Source organism: Syngnathoides biaculeatus, chromosome 7 (genome assembly GCF_019802595.1).
Source record: "Syngnathoides biaculeatus isolate LvHL_M chromosome 7, ASM1980259v1, whole genome shotgun sequence".
Lineage (NCBI taxonomy): Eukaryota > Metazoa > Chordata > Actinopteri > Syngnathiformes > Syngnathidae > Syngnathoides > Syngnathoides biaculeatus.
Genome location: NC_084646.1, coordinates 14,918,974 through 14,932,823, shown reverse-complemented (window position 1 = coordinate 14,932,823; position 13,850 = coordinate 14,918,974). Strand labels below are relative to the sequence as shown.

Genomic DNA, 13,850 nt, shown 5'->3' with positions numbered 1-13,850 from the left:
AATTCATTTATTCTTGTAAGTGGTGACTATTGTCAAAAGCCTATTTTTGTAAAACTAATTTCCCCCATCTTCTTTGTTCTTGGCAAAAGCAATACGTTAAATTTATCTAAACTCTTTTAAAATTAGCTTTGTTTACTCACAATTAAACTGTTTATCCTTAGAACTTTAATAATGGAACGGTATACGTAGAATGGTACCATGATTTTCCTCAGTTGTCCAATTTTATTCTCATTATTACATTTTCTTGATAAATTATATTTTTTTTCAAAAAAGAAAAAAATATTTATTTAATGTAATATTTTGAATGCATTTTAAAAATTAAAGATTTCTCATTTATTCTCATAAAACTGAATTCATAGAATCCTACTACATGTACTTTATCTTTGTGAAATTCATTTTTTTGTCATTATAATTGTCTTCCTTCAAATTAGTTTTTCCTCGCACTTCTACTTTTTTTTCTCATAGCTTAAACTTTTCCTTATAATATTATGACTTTATCCTTGAAAAACGTGTTCCCACCACGGTAATATACTTAATTTTTTATTTGCTCATGAGAATCGAATGACAAAAATTACTTAATTAACGCTCAATCCAGGGGGAAAATTGCTATGCATAATTAAAACATGAAAATGTAGTTGAATTTAGAGAACGTTCTGCTTTCATGCAAATCATAATGCAATAAAATGCGTGCATTTTTTTACATGTATATAGAGTGACTTTAAAAAGTCTACACACCCCTGCAAAAATGTCAGTCAGTGTTCACACAAAACCTTTAGGCTTCTGATAGAAAGAAAAAAAAACGTCAGAGAAAGCCTGCGGAACAGCTGAAGTTAATTTAGGATGGATCAGAGTCTTTCTAAATGGCGCTGCGTGTGTTGACTCCGTTTAACAGGCATTTGAATGTGATTGGCTGAGTCAGGACCCCCACACCCCATGTTCCAATTATAAGAGGTTGTGTGCACTTCTGCAACCACATTTATTCAGTTTGTTTTTCCTCTCTCTCCCAATGATATTAAAAAAAAAAAAAAACCAAACATTTACTTGACTTGGTTAACGGTTATGTTAATAATGGAAAATGTTTTGAAATTATTTGCCTTTTTTTTCTTTTGTCTTTTCTAAAATCACCCAAAAAAAACCTGGCATCCTTACAGGGGTATGTAGACTTTTCATACACACTACTGTACTTTCTTTTATTCCTAATATAACAAACCTTTGTGTTTTGTTTGAGTGTTTTGTGACAATAATGATAGAAAATGCATGATTTGGACAGAAAATGACATTTGACATAATGACATAATTTAAATGCATGAGAAAAAGAGATTTAAGCAGACTGTGTTACCATAAAAATGTGATATTATTCTATAAGAAGAAAAAGGAGAGCAGCCGATGATTCTTCCAGAAGCAGAAAGTCAGGATGGCAACACCGGACAAAAGCCCAATGAGACCATAAGGCGTTGCAGTCTGCGGTCCGGGTTCCGCTCGTCGGCTTCGGAAAGGCTGGTGCACTCGCTCCCACTGGGTGAGAATGGCCCGGCGGGCGCCGTCCCACTTGCCCGGCCCACTCAGGCGGAACTGATAAGGGGTGCACGGGCCTGACAGCACCCGCCACGCCAGCTTGGGGTCGCTCAGGAAGAGGCGCAAGATGTTGGGTCGAACCCCCGCCTCCTCGGCCAGGGAGTCCAAGTACGGGAGGAAGTCCACTTGAAGGGGGTTCTTCTCGGCCTTGGTGAACCTCGAATTCAAGTCAATCAATTAGATCATTTACAACAGTCCTGCAATATTTCTTTGGATGGATTTTGTTCAAAAATTGCAGAATTACTTTTTTTTTAATGTTGTATTCATGAAGGAATTATTAATTGATGTATTGTAAATAAAATAAAAAAAGATTCAACATAATACAATTTCCTTTTTTGATTTATTGAATTATGAAAGAAGGAATATTTACCATTTTTAATTAATCTGATCAAATGGTTTATTGTAAATAAATGAAAACATTAAAATGAAAATTTTACTTTTGATACTATCACAATGATAAAATAAAAGAGTCAAAATTTCATGAAACAAAACAATGTAAAATATTAAAATAAACAAAAAAATAAATAGTAATAAATATAAATGTGCCATTTCTAACTAACTTTATTAAATCAATGGTTAAATTGTAAGAACAATGAAAAATAATACAAACAATTCTATGCAAGCATTTAACTTTTGAAAATTGCATTTTATCAGAGAATGAGTTAATTTTTGGGTGAATAAAAATGAAAACAAAATAATGTAATATATACAGTTAATGTTTTGAAATTTATTTTTTAATAAATAATTGGTTAGTTCAATAATAAAACATCTATTATATGACATCATATTGAACCCACTGGATGAGGAATGCAATGTTCATGTGTGAGTCAAGACAGGTAAACCAATACGTTTGGCAATTTTGTACACTACATTTAACATTTTATACGAATTTCAAGAAAATAATGGTTGGATAATTGCAGATAAATGTAAACAATGGCTTCATACCTTTTGCGCATGGTTGCCCTTTCTTTCTCAATGTCCTCCTCCATGACCTCGTGTGAGGGGAGACCAATCAAACCTGCATCAGGACAAAGACAAATTCCGGATGACAGTGGGTCATTATTTCAGACTACGCCTGAAGGTAACACTTGAATGACTCTACAGTACTGTACAGTGTTCCGCCACTGAATTGCGTTTCTTTGCAAATTTGTTTCCACAATCCGCTTCTTTGTGTTTTTGCAACATACAGCCAAGTCCGAATTTGAATTTGAAGTATCTGTGTTTTGAAAATGTAAATCTACCGCAATGTCTTTGAGGATTTTCGTTAGCTTGTCTGAGCCATTTCAGATGACAGCAGATGTTAGCATTAAGCGAGCTGACTATTCTTATATGAAAGTGAATACTTTTCTGTTACATTTTCATGTTTGAATGTACAATTTATAATCATTTAGTGTTTTAAGTGTCAGTTATACAAATTCAGTCAACTTCAAAAACAGCTTCAAGCAAGCACGTACTATTAACTCAGCTGTCACAGACCACTTTTAAAAGGACATTTTAAATGTACTAAAATGTTTAAATGTGTTTGAAGAATTTTTTTTAAAGCTTTTGTATAGTCTTTACGTAGCCTGGATTCTCAGCGACTGTGGATGGCTGCAAAATTTTTCCCCTGCATGGGTTCACTGGAGATAGCTTTTTTCGTTTGCATATCAGTCGTGGAAGGAAAACTTTGATTTCAGGCAACACATTAAATGGGTGGATGGAGGATTAAAAGACATTTTAAATGAATGGTCACTTGTGTGAGGAAAGTTGACTTCAAGATGGATGAATGAATAGATTTTGAAGTGTACCTTTAAAAACCCGAGTGGCCCAGCGAGCCTGCAACTCTGCCAGGAGGTTGACGGCTCCGAACCCGTCAATCAAGCCAATCATGGCCAGCGTGGGCCGGACCAGGCCGAGCGCAAACACGTGGCGGTAGAGGCGGTGTTGGGAGCCCGGACCGCACTTCCCCTGCAGGTCGGCGGGCAGGAAGGGCAAGCTGTAGTCGTAGCCCGTGGCAAACAAAACCACGTCCACCTGCCGCACAAACCAGAGGTCGGACACTGTTTGCACCCCACCAGACAAAAATGTCATGGCAAGAATTATTACGGGAATAATGATGAGCTCGACTCAATTCACCAGTAAGCAAATTTAGTGCAAAATCATGCCTCGTTTAATTAACAACAAGTATGATATACGCACAGTAAGCCAATAGCAACAGGTGGGTACATACTGCAGGTTTTTATTATACCTTCTGGTACCTACAGGGTGTCCAAATAAGTCTCCATACGTAGAAGACAATATATTCCATAAATATATGGTTTTAATGGCGGCACGATGCGTCAGCTGGTGAAGTGTTGGCCTCACAGTTCTGAAGTCCCTTGTTCAATCCCGGCACCTCCCTGTGTGGAGTTTGCATGTTCTCCCTGTGCCTGCGTGGGTTTTCTCCAGGCACTTCGGTTTCCTCCCACATCCCCAAAACATGTAACATTAATTGGACACTCTAAATTGCCCCTAGGTGTTATTGTGAGTGTGACTGTTTTTCTCGATGTGCCCTGCGATTGGCTGGCAACCAGTTCAGGGTGTACCCCGCCACCTGCCCGTTGAGTGCTGGGATAGACTCCAGTCCTCCCCGTGACTCTTGTGAGGATAAGCAGCTAAGAAAATGGATGAATTGATATGGTTCTAACATGCATTTATTGTTTCAGACAGAAATATAAGAAGAATGCATTTGAATAAACAGCAGCAAATTGAAATCATCCTCATGGTCTCTTCAGCAAGCTGTTGCATGGTTGCGAGCACATTTAACAGAAAATGACTGGCAAAATTTATTGCCAAGTTTTAAAAAACAGCGAGTGTTTTGGATGAAGCAAGATGTGGTCAAAGACATACAGTCAGCATATTATAGAAGCAATAGAGCATATTATGGTCATGCCATGTCATTATCCAAGCCACCTATCCTTACAAGGATTGCAGGAAAGCTGGAGCCTATCCCAGCTAGCTTCAGGCGAAAGGCAGGGTACACCCTGAACTGGTCGCCGGTCAGTCACAGGGCAGATATCAACATCATCACTGAGTGGGAATTGATGCCACGCTGCCCGCACCAAAGCCAGGCATGTGAACCACGAAATCATCAGCATATTATGGTCTATGTCAAGAAACATTTATTTTTCCTATACATGGAGACTTACAGGATAGCCTGTATAGTGGAAGAACATGTAATTGTTGTGGCAATCACGATACGTCGCTGGCATACACTAAGGAAACCAAGACATGAAGTATTTATAATTGAATAAGATTTTGGGGAGAAATGAAAAGTAATTGGAAAATTTGGTGGCATACTAGTGCCACTGTACTCTAGTTGGGAATAATGAGGAACGAGTTCCAAAAGAACAACAAACGCACTCACGTCATGTACCACAGTGCCGTCGTCAAAGATGGCGTCAGTAGCGGTGAAACGTTTTAGGTTGGGCTTGACCTGCACACGTCCTGCGAGGATGCGAGCCGCCAGGTCGTCGTTCACCACGGGAATCTGAGAATAAAAGCTGAGAACACCACAGCACCGAATTCAGTGACTCTGACGATCATTTCGATTGCGCAGTTGTCCCTCGCCGTATCGCCTTCGCCGTATCGCACATTTTGAAAAAGAATAATTCTAATTTTATACTGTGGATGGTTCGCGCTATCGCAATATTTTGTGGTGATCATTTTTTCCACTACGAGGGCTACTGTAGAATTTTGTAGCAATAATTAATAAGAAACGCTTCTACTGACCTCTGTGACTCGTGTCCAAAATCAAACTTGACTTCACAGAGTGCAAGCGGATGGCACAAATCTATCAGGCTCTCCTCGGCTCAAATTTATAATCTAAATGTGTTCATTTGATACTGCATGTTCGAAATAACCAATTGACGGATAACGTTCAAACAGTCGCCTTACGCGTGTTTTGGTCTGATCCCATAGAGTCGGTGATCGAAGGCCCGATTGAGCTTTTTCTCTATCTTCTGGTTGACCCATGAAAGGAACAGCTTCCTCTTCAGCGCATCTAGCCGGGAGGACCCAAAGAAGTCCCGCGGGAGGCCCCCTGGTCCCAAGCGGCCCAGCACCCATGCGCCGCTCCTGGTGCTGAGGTATACCTGTACGGTCGGCACAAAAAAGGTGAGATTTTACAAATACTGTACCAGTTCTTCACCAGCATCCGGGGGACGGCGTTACTTTCTCGGCCACTTGACTGATATCCACGGCGATGTCCCCTCCAGAGTTCCCCATGCCGACGACCACCACGCGTTTCCCTTGCAGACCGTCGAAGCTGCGGTATTCCCAACTGTGGAAATACTTGCCTTCGAAGATCTCTATACCTGAAAAACAAAACAAAAAAGCTGACAAGCACAAATGGCCCATTGGGCATGTATAGTACAAGAAAACGATGACTGTAAGATTTAATACTTTTAAATTGACTTAGCACACCCGCAAATACATTTAGGATAAGCAGTTGAGAAAATGAATGGATATTCTTTCATTTTTTTTCATTAAATAATTTTCCATATATTTATCCATCCATTTTCCATATCGCTTATCCTCACGAGGGTCGAGGGCGCACCGGAGCGGACACTAGGCGAGAGACAAGGCACACCCTGAACGGGTTGCCAGCCAATCGCAGGGCATCCATATGATCCAGTCACTCACATTTGAAAAATGTACGGGTGTGGTCAGTCATGCCCGCAGGTATAAAGTTACGGGGGTGTGTTCTGTTTGTAATTATGAGTGTACCCCTTTAAGAGCAGAGGGGGGCGGTGTCAGGCAAACTAGAAGGTAGAAAGCAGGCTGAGCAGCAGCTCGTTAGACACCGTGTGCTTCCGTGTTTAAATTTAAAGAAAAGACGTCACACTGTGGTTCACTGCGCTGCACTGAGTGTGGGACAAGTGCGCAATTATGCTGTGGTGCACCTTAAAGGGAACATTGGTCAAGACTACACAAAATAAACGACGTCTTTCAACATCTATTTATTTCTACTCATAACAGATTTTATGCGTGTGATTTTTCGTGCTCGACTGTGCAGATTTGTGAGAGTGTGATGGAGCGCGGGCGCGTATGTGCCTGTCAAATCATAGTGAGTGATATTATGTATACACTGTTATACACGAAAGAGTCACTAATGGTGTAGTGGTGCACACTCCTGAGTTTTGTGCCGACAGCGTCGGTTTGATTCCCGCTCAGCGATGGTCTCAAAATGTGCCCTGTGACTGACTGGCGACCAGTTCAGGGCGCAGTTTCCCACAGAGTGCTCTTACGACGGTGAAACCATAAATATCTTTAATCGCCTCATCATATATACACATTAGATCTATGAAGTAGTTTTGGAATCAGAAATCAAGGGTAATGTTTTTTCCAGCTATTGTTGAGGTTTGGTAATACTAAAATGCTTGCAATATCTCAGTGTTATCAGTTATCATATGACCATTTGAAATTTTAGTATGTATTTGAAAAAAAAAAATCATGGAAGTTGATACACATGATTTGCCTTCTCGGACAACATATAATCCCGCAGCAGGCTGGATCTGACCCCTGTGCCTTGGGTTTGACACCTGGGGTCAAAGTGATATATGTCACGAAATGTCCCTGGCATAGATAGATGAACAAAAATCTATCATTTGCAGTAAATCATTTTTCCACCTATCAAGTGAAATTACCTGGGAAGTCGGTGAGGGGCAGGTGTGGCGTAGTGTAGTGTCCAGTGCAGACCATCACGGCATCGAAAACCTGACTCTCCCGCTGGCCGTTGCGCCGCTCGGTCTCCACCTCCCAACGACCGGTAGCTGGAAAGTCCGGAGTCGGCCTCATGCCGACCACAGTGGTCTGGATGTACACCGTGGGATCATGTGTTAGAAAAATATTTCATCTTTTCATAGGAGGATTATTGGAGGAAAATGAGAGGATCTGAGAAAATGTGACAGTTTTAGAGTGATGTAATTTTTTTGCTATAGTTACTTACCTAACCCTATATATATATATATATAATCTTTCATATTTTGGATTCTTTTTAAATTAATCCACCAAAGACAATTACAATACTTTTGGGCCAAAGTTACTGAAAATACACTTACAAAACCATTCATTTTATGAGCTGCTTATCCTCACAAGGGTCACAGGAGTGCTGGTGCCTATCCCAGCTGTCAACGGGCAGGACTCGGGGTACACCCTGAACTGGTTGCCAGCCAATCGCAGGGCACGTGGAGACAAACGGCCGCACTCACAATCACACCTAGGGGCAATTTAGAGTGTCCAATTAATGTTGCATGTTTTTGGGATGTGGGTGGAAATCCACTCACTTCCATAAAAAATAAATACTTCTCTTTTTGTTTTGTACTTTGAAGGTTGTACTACATCATTAAAATAAATGTTTGTGTGAATATTGCTGCTGTGAACATTTACACTTCCTTCACAGGATCATTTTTTTTACATACTGACAATAATCTCCTGAAATCAGCAAGAGAGAAATACTGAATTGCCATTTCAGACATTCATTTTCAAACATCCAAATGAACCAAAATGACACAGCACATAATAAATAAATGCATTTTCCTGAAAATGTGTTCTATCGAATATGTGCAACGACCCTACTTGGGAAATTCCCTTGCGTTACTTCATTGAATGCTGATTTATTCCCATTAACTATCAACCCACGTAGGGTTTGCGCTGAGCCACCTGGAAGCGGATGCGTTGCAGCAAGCCGAAGGACTGGGCATAGAGGCGGAGGTAGAGCAGCACCTCCGAGTGGTGCATGTTGTTGGGGAAGTGGCCTGGCGGGGGGAAGTCGCTGAAAGTCATCATCTCCTTGGAGGTGTTGATGACCACTGAGCGGTAGATGTTGGCACGCCCGGGCTCTGGTTCATCCTGCAAGGATCCCGGGGTTAGAACGATGGTGAGGATGGTGGGCTGTGGTTAAGCAATAAATATGACTGAAAATGGGACTGTGGCGGTAAAAAAAACAACAACAAAAAAACCACATCAAGTTTAAGAACTATAAATGGAAAAAATGTGCCATTTTTGATCAAATCCCAGTTTATCAGCATTCGTTCTGTACATTGTACTTTAGTCGATTATTTCTTATTTCTTTATGATAACTGCCATCCATCCAACCATTTTCTTTTGCTGCTTATCCTCACGAGGGTCGCGGGAAATGTTGGAGCCTATCCCGGCTGTCGACGGGCAGGAGGCGGGGTACACCCTGAACTGATTGCCAGCCAATCGCAAGGCACATCGAGACAAACAGACACACTCACAATCTCATGGAGGGCAAATTTAGTGTCCAGTTAATGTTGCATGTTTTTGGGATGTGGGAGGAAACCGGAGTGCCGGGAGAAAACACACGCAGGCACGGGGAGAACATGAGATTGTTTTTTCCCTCTTTTTTGTTTTTAGGGGTGTACATTGTACATTTTCTGGTCAATGTGCAGGCCAAAATCAAATCCAGTGAGCCTCGGACAAACAGGTAATCTTAAAAGATGACCTAAAATGTGTCCAATATAGAAATATAAGCTGTTTTTGTGTGTGCGTTATTTGTTTGCTCATCTACTCAGAAATTTATCTAAGAAAAAAAATAAATGAAAGGCTCCTTGCCGGCTCACCTTGAATCTCCACAGACCACCGATGTCAGGGCCGCTTTCGAAGCAGGTGGGCTCCAGACCTTCATCCAAGCAGGACTTGACGCTCGTCAGACCCGACGGCCCTGCGCCGATCACGGCCACTGTCTGCACCATGCTGCTGCTGCTGCGGGGAGCTCTTTGGAATGGAGGGAAACTTCTACGGACACCCGAGTGAGTGACTGATTGAATGAATAAGTGACTGACTGATTGATGAACGAACTGGCGGGGTTGGGAGGGGTACTGTCAAAATGTAGTCCAACACAGTTACTAGTTACTGCTCAGCTGGGGGAGGGGGCGGGGATTCTTGGCTCAGTCCATGTTTGTGGATTGCACAATTGCAAACCAGAATAACTGGGATGCCTGCAGTAGTGCGTACAGTCACACACGCATACTCAAGGCTAAAAGGGTAACTCCAGAAATAACCTTTCACAGGTAAGAATATTTGGGGGTTGTTTAATACTGACAACACTTTTATTTGCCCATTGCAATAACAAAACTGCAAAAAAAAAAAAAAAAATAAAATAAAAAAAAACTTGATTGAGACATAATTTTCTCATTTTAGATGACTACTCATTTTAACTACTTATGTGGTAAAGGATACAACTAGGCGGTATGGTGGGTAACTGGTTAGAGCATCTGCCTCACACTTCTGAGGGCTGGGGTTCAAGTACCAGCCCCGCCTGTGTGGAGTATGCGTGTTTTCTCAGTGTCTGTGTGGGTTTTCTTTGACCACAAACGTGCATGCTAGGTTAATTGAGTACTCGAAATTCCCTGAAAGTGGGATTATGTGTGCGGATGGTTGGAGTTCAGGGCAGGTCTCCTACATGAAGACAGCTAGATTGGGCTTCAGGATTCCCGCGACCTTTGTGAGGATAAGTGGCTCAGAAAAAGGGTGGGTGTATGTAAAAATTTTTCAATTGTACAAATAAATGCTCATCTCTTCATTTAAGCGAACCTTTTTTTCTTGTTTTGTACATTATTCTCCGTAGGAAAAAATGACAACCATCTAGAGATACCAAAATCTCACTATATGTATTATTGGGTTCCGAAATGTTCATTTTATTCTAATAATGTTTTTTTTTTTTTACCCAAGTACATTTATAAGTGTGTACTTTTGTACTTTTACATATATAGGGGAGAGCTGTTTTTTAAACACGAGTTTAGAGCATATAAATTCAATAAAAATGTAATTGATTTGGGAAAAGATATGAAGTAAAGGTAAATGTATGTGTTAACTTCCGAGTTAGTCCGATTCACATTTTAAAATTAATATCAAACTAATTTTTCTCGTGAATTAGGCACCAGGTCCCTTTTTATATATAAAATGTAAGGAACATGACGACAAGCCTTTCTGTCACTCTTGTAATGCAAAGGTTATTACATTTTATGAAATATGAGTTCCATAGGGCGGCACGGTGTCACAGCTGGTAAAGCGTTGGCCTCACACTTCTGAGGTCCCAGGTTCAATCCTGGACCCCCCTGTGCGGAGTTTGCATGTTTTCCCCGTGCCTGTGTGAGTTTTCTCCAGGCACTCCGGTTTCCTCCCATATTCCCAAAACATGCAACATTAATTGGAGACTCAAAATTGCCCATAGGTCTGATTGTGAGTGCAATTGGTTGTTTGTCCCTATGTGCCCTGTGATTGACTGGCAACCAGTTCAGGGTGTACCCCGCCTCCTGCCCGCTGACAGCTGGGATAGGCACCAGCACTTCCCGCGACCCTTGTGAGGATAAGCGGCAAAAGAAAATGGATGGATTAGTTCCACAGTAGAAACAAAAAACGTGCAAACTCCACAAAGGCAGGGTGGGATTTGAACCCCAGTCATCAGAACTGTGAGGCCAATGCTGTATAGCTGCTCCACCATGCCGCCCCCAACCAAATCGGATGTGGCATTTCAAAATAAAAGTCTGCAGACATATATTTCATTGTCGCTGCCACTGATTAAAAAAAACATTAAAAAATTGTACGATTTATCGCAACAGCAGTCCAGTTCTGCAAGCTGACTAACTAACCAACCATCCATCCATTTTCTTTGCCGCTTATCCTCACGAGGGTTGCGGGGAGTGCTGGAGCCTCTTCCAGCTGTCAACGGGCAGGCGGCGGGGTACGCCCTGAACTGGTTGCCAACCAATCGCATGGCACATATAGACAAAGAGCCGCACTCACAATCACACCTAGGGGCAATTGAGAGTCTCCAGTTGATGTTGCATGCAACCAACCAACCAACAAGCAATGGACTTTTCCTTGTGCTTTTTGAATTATCGTTTTATTGGGTTGATTCCACATACAGAAAATGTTATAAAATACCACATTTGAACAAAATAGATAAATAAAACCATTCCACCCTGCCATCTTTGTTGCACCCTTCCACAAATAAGAGGTATATAATGATGAGACTTACAAAGATAAAATTGTTTTAAATGGACAAAATGCCTTCAAAAGTGACCTTATTATACAAGGCTATGGTAAGTTACACATTCAGCAGCTCAGTCTGGTATTAAAATACAATAAATTGCACATAATTAATTAGGAAAAAAAAATGGTAATAAATATTCAACTTTTCAGATCGTCCCCAGATGTACGCGCTCATATTTTAAAGTCTTGACATTATTTCACTACTGTTTAGGCAGAGGAGTTGGGACAGATTTCCCCCTCAACCAAATTTGCCTTTCCCCCAGAAGGATGACAAAGGCCGTGCTGTCTTTTTGTTTGGAAGAGAAGCCGAGTGGGGGCAATCCAACACCACAAATCGCTGTGGAGGTTCTCGGGGAAACCAGTGCTCTAAAGATTGGAAATGAAGTGGAGGAGATTACTCGCCAATATTTAGAAAGATGCCGGCACTGCCAAAACTTGTGGATATTAATTTATATTGGGCATTGAATAAAACTGTTCGGTGCCTAACTTTTTAAAAGTCCAAGATTTACTTCCTCTTCGGTCACGCACTCCCCTCCCCAATTCTGACATATAAATCTTGACTGATCCCTGAATTTGGTTTATATTAACTTATTAACTGGTTACATTACATTCTGTTGTTCAAAGGTCACAAACAGGCTTCCAGACATACGCGCGTGCAAAACAAAAACCAAAAAACCAACAAAGGGGACCTCATTCCGCTCGTGTCTTTGTAGTAGCGTGTATGTACGTTACCAACAGTGATAGCTAGCAAACAAAGTATCAAAACAACATGTTGCCTCACACACGGTGTGCTTGGCTGATGAAGTGTTGTTGCTGTACTTATAAAACAGTACATGATAGTAAAACTATACCAGTACACTCGTTTAGGTCCATCAATTATTGTAGAAGCAGCCGTAGAGAAGGGCCGCGCTAGAGAAAAGCATCATGCTCACTTTGGACGGCGTCGCCGGTCTCGGTACGAATCGAATCTTGACGGATTTCGGTACCGCTTTGGCACTGAACGGGCGAACCACCCGATTCCACTGGGTGAAAATGGCCCGGCGAGCTCCAGCCCACCGACCTGGCCCGCTCAGTCTGTACTGGTACGATGTGCACGGCCCGAACAGCACCTGCAACGCCAGTCTGGGATCGCTCAGAAGCAGCCGCGTGATGTTCGGGCGAACCCCGATCAGAGCCGCCAAGGAGTCCAGGTAGGGGAGGTAGTCCACCTGGATGGGGGTGCGGTCAGAGCAAGCGTACCTGAGAGATGGCAAATCATCGTTTAAAAGACAAAAAGCGGGAACAGACAAAAATCTCGGCTGCCTTCTTTGTGTACTTTTTGTGCATGGTTGCCGTATCTGTTGCAATTTCATCCAGCATCATCTCCTCGGGGGGTAAATTTGATAAACCTGGAGGAAATTGGCAGAGACAGATTAAAAAATGGGCTTGCTATCATTAAGTCTAGCAGATGAGAGTTTTTTTTTTTTTTTTTTTTTTTGCAGAGGGTGTGGGGGTGTTACCTTTAAAAACTCTGGTAGCCCAGCGAGCCTGCATCTTGGCCAACGGGGTGAGAGACCCCAGCCCGTGGACGAAACCCACCACGGCCAGCGACGGTCTGGAGAGCCTCGGTGGGAACACGTGCTTGTAGAGGGACAGGCGGTAACCCGATTTCTCCTGCAGGGCCGGGGGCAGGAAGGGGAAACTGTAGTTGTATCCAGTGGCGAACACCACCACATCCACCTAAGGGAATAAATTCACAGCTGTTGAGATCACTTCATACACAGTGAAGAAAGTAAGTATTTGAACACCCTGCTTATTGCAAGTTCTATCACTTAGAAATCACGGAGGGGTCTGAAATTTTCATCGTAGGTGCATGTCCACGCTGAGAGAGATAATCTAAAAAGAAAAATCCAGAAATCACAATGTATGATTTTTTTAACGATTTATTTGTGTGATACAGCTGTAATTAAGTATTTGAACGCCTGAGAAAACCAATGTTAATATTTGGTACAGTAGCCTTTGTTTGCAATTACAGAGGTCAAACGTTTCCTGTAGTTGTTCACCAGGTTTGCACACACTGCATGAGGGATTTTGGCCCACCCCTCCACACAGATCTTCTCGTGATCAGACAGGTTTTTGGGCTGTCGCTGAGAAACACAGAGTTTAAGTTCCCTCCAAAGATTTTCTATTGCGTTTCGGTCTGGAGACTGGCTAGGCCACACCAAAACCTTGATATGCCTCTTACGGAGCCACTCCTT

The 13,850-nt window shown here is 42.0% G+C and overlaps 1 protein-coding gene across 1 annotated transcript in view; it reads right to left on the bottom strand.

The window, feature by feature from the left end:
• Positions 1-13,850, bottom strand: part of LOC133503922 (flavin-containing monooxygenase 5-like) — a 29,506-nt gene that overhangs the window by 532 nt on the left and 15,124 nt on the right. Inside the window, exons 8-18 of the mRNA XM_061825927.1 lie at positions 13,113-13,332; positions 12,929-13,001; positions 12,546-12,852; positions 8,257-8,445; positions 7,242-7,407; positions 5,767-5,909; positions 5,491-5,687; positions 4,961-5,096; positions 3,363-3,588; positions 2,521-2,593; positions 1,340-1,732 (exon numbers count right to left, since the gene is read on the bottom strand). Of these exons, the coding sequence (XP_061681911.1) occupies positions 1,360-1,732; positions 2,521-2,593; positions 3,363-3,588; positions 4,961-5,096; positions 5,491-5,687; positions 5,767-5,909; positions 7,242-7,407; positions 8,257-8,445; positions 12,546-12,852; positions 12,929-13,001; positions 13,113-13,332 (2,103 nt within the window). The 3' untranslated portion in view covers positions 1,340-1,359. The remainder of the gene's footprint in view (positions 1-1,339; positions 1,733-2,520; positions 2,594-3,362; positions 3,589-4,960; positions 5,097-5,490; positions 5,688-5,766; positions 5,910-7,241; positions 7,408-8,256; positions 8,446-12,545; positions 12,853-12,928; positions 13,002-13,112; positions 13,333-13,850) is intronic.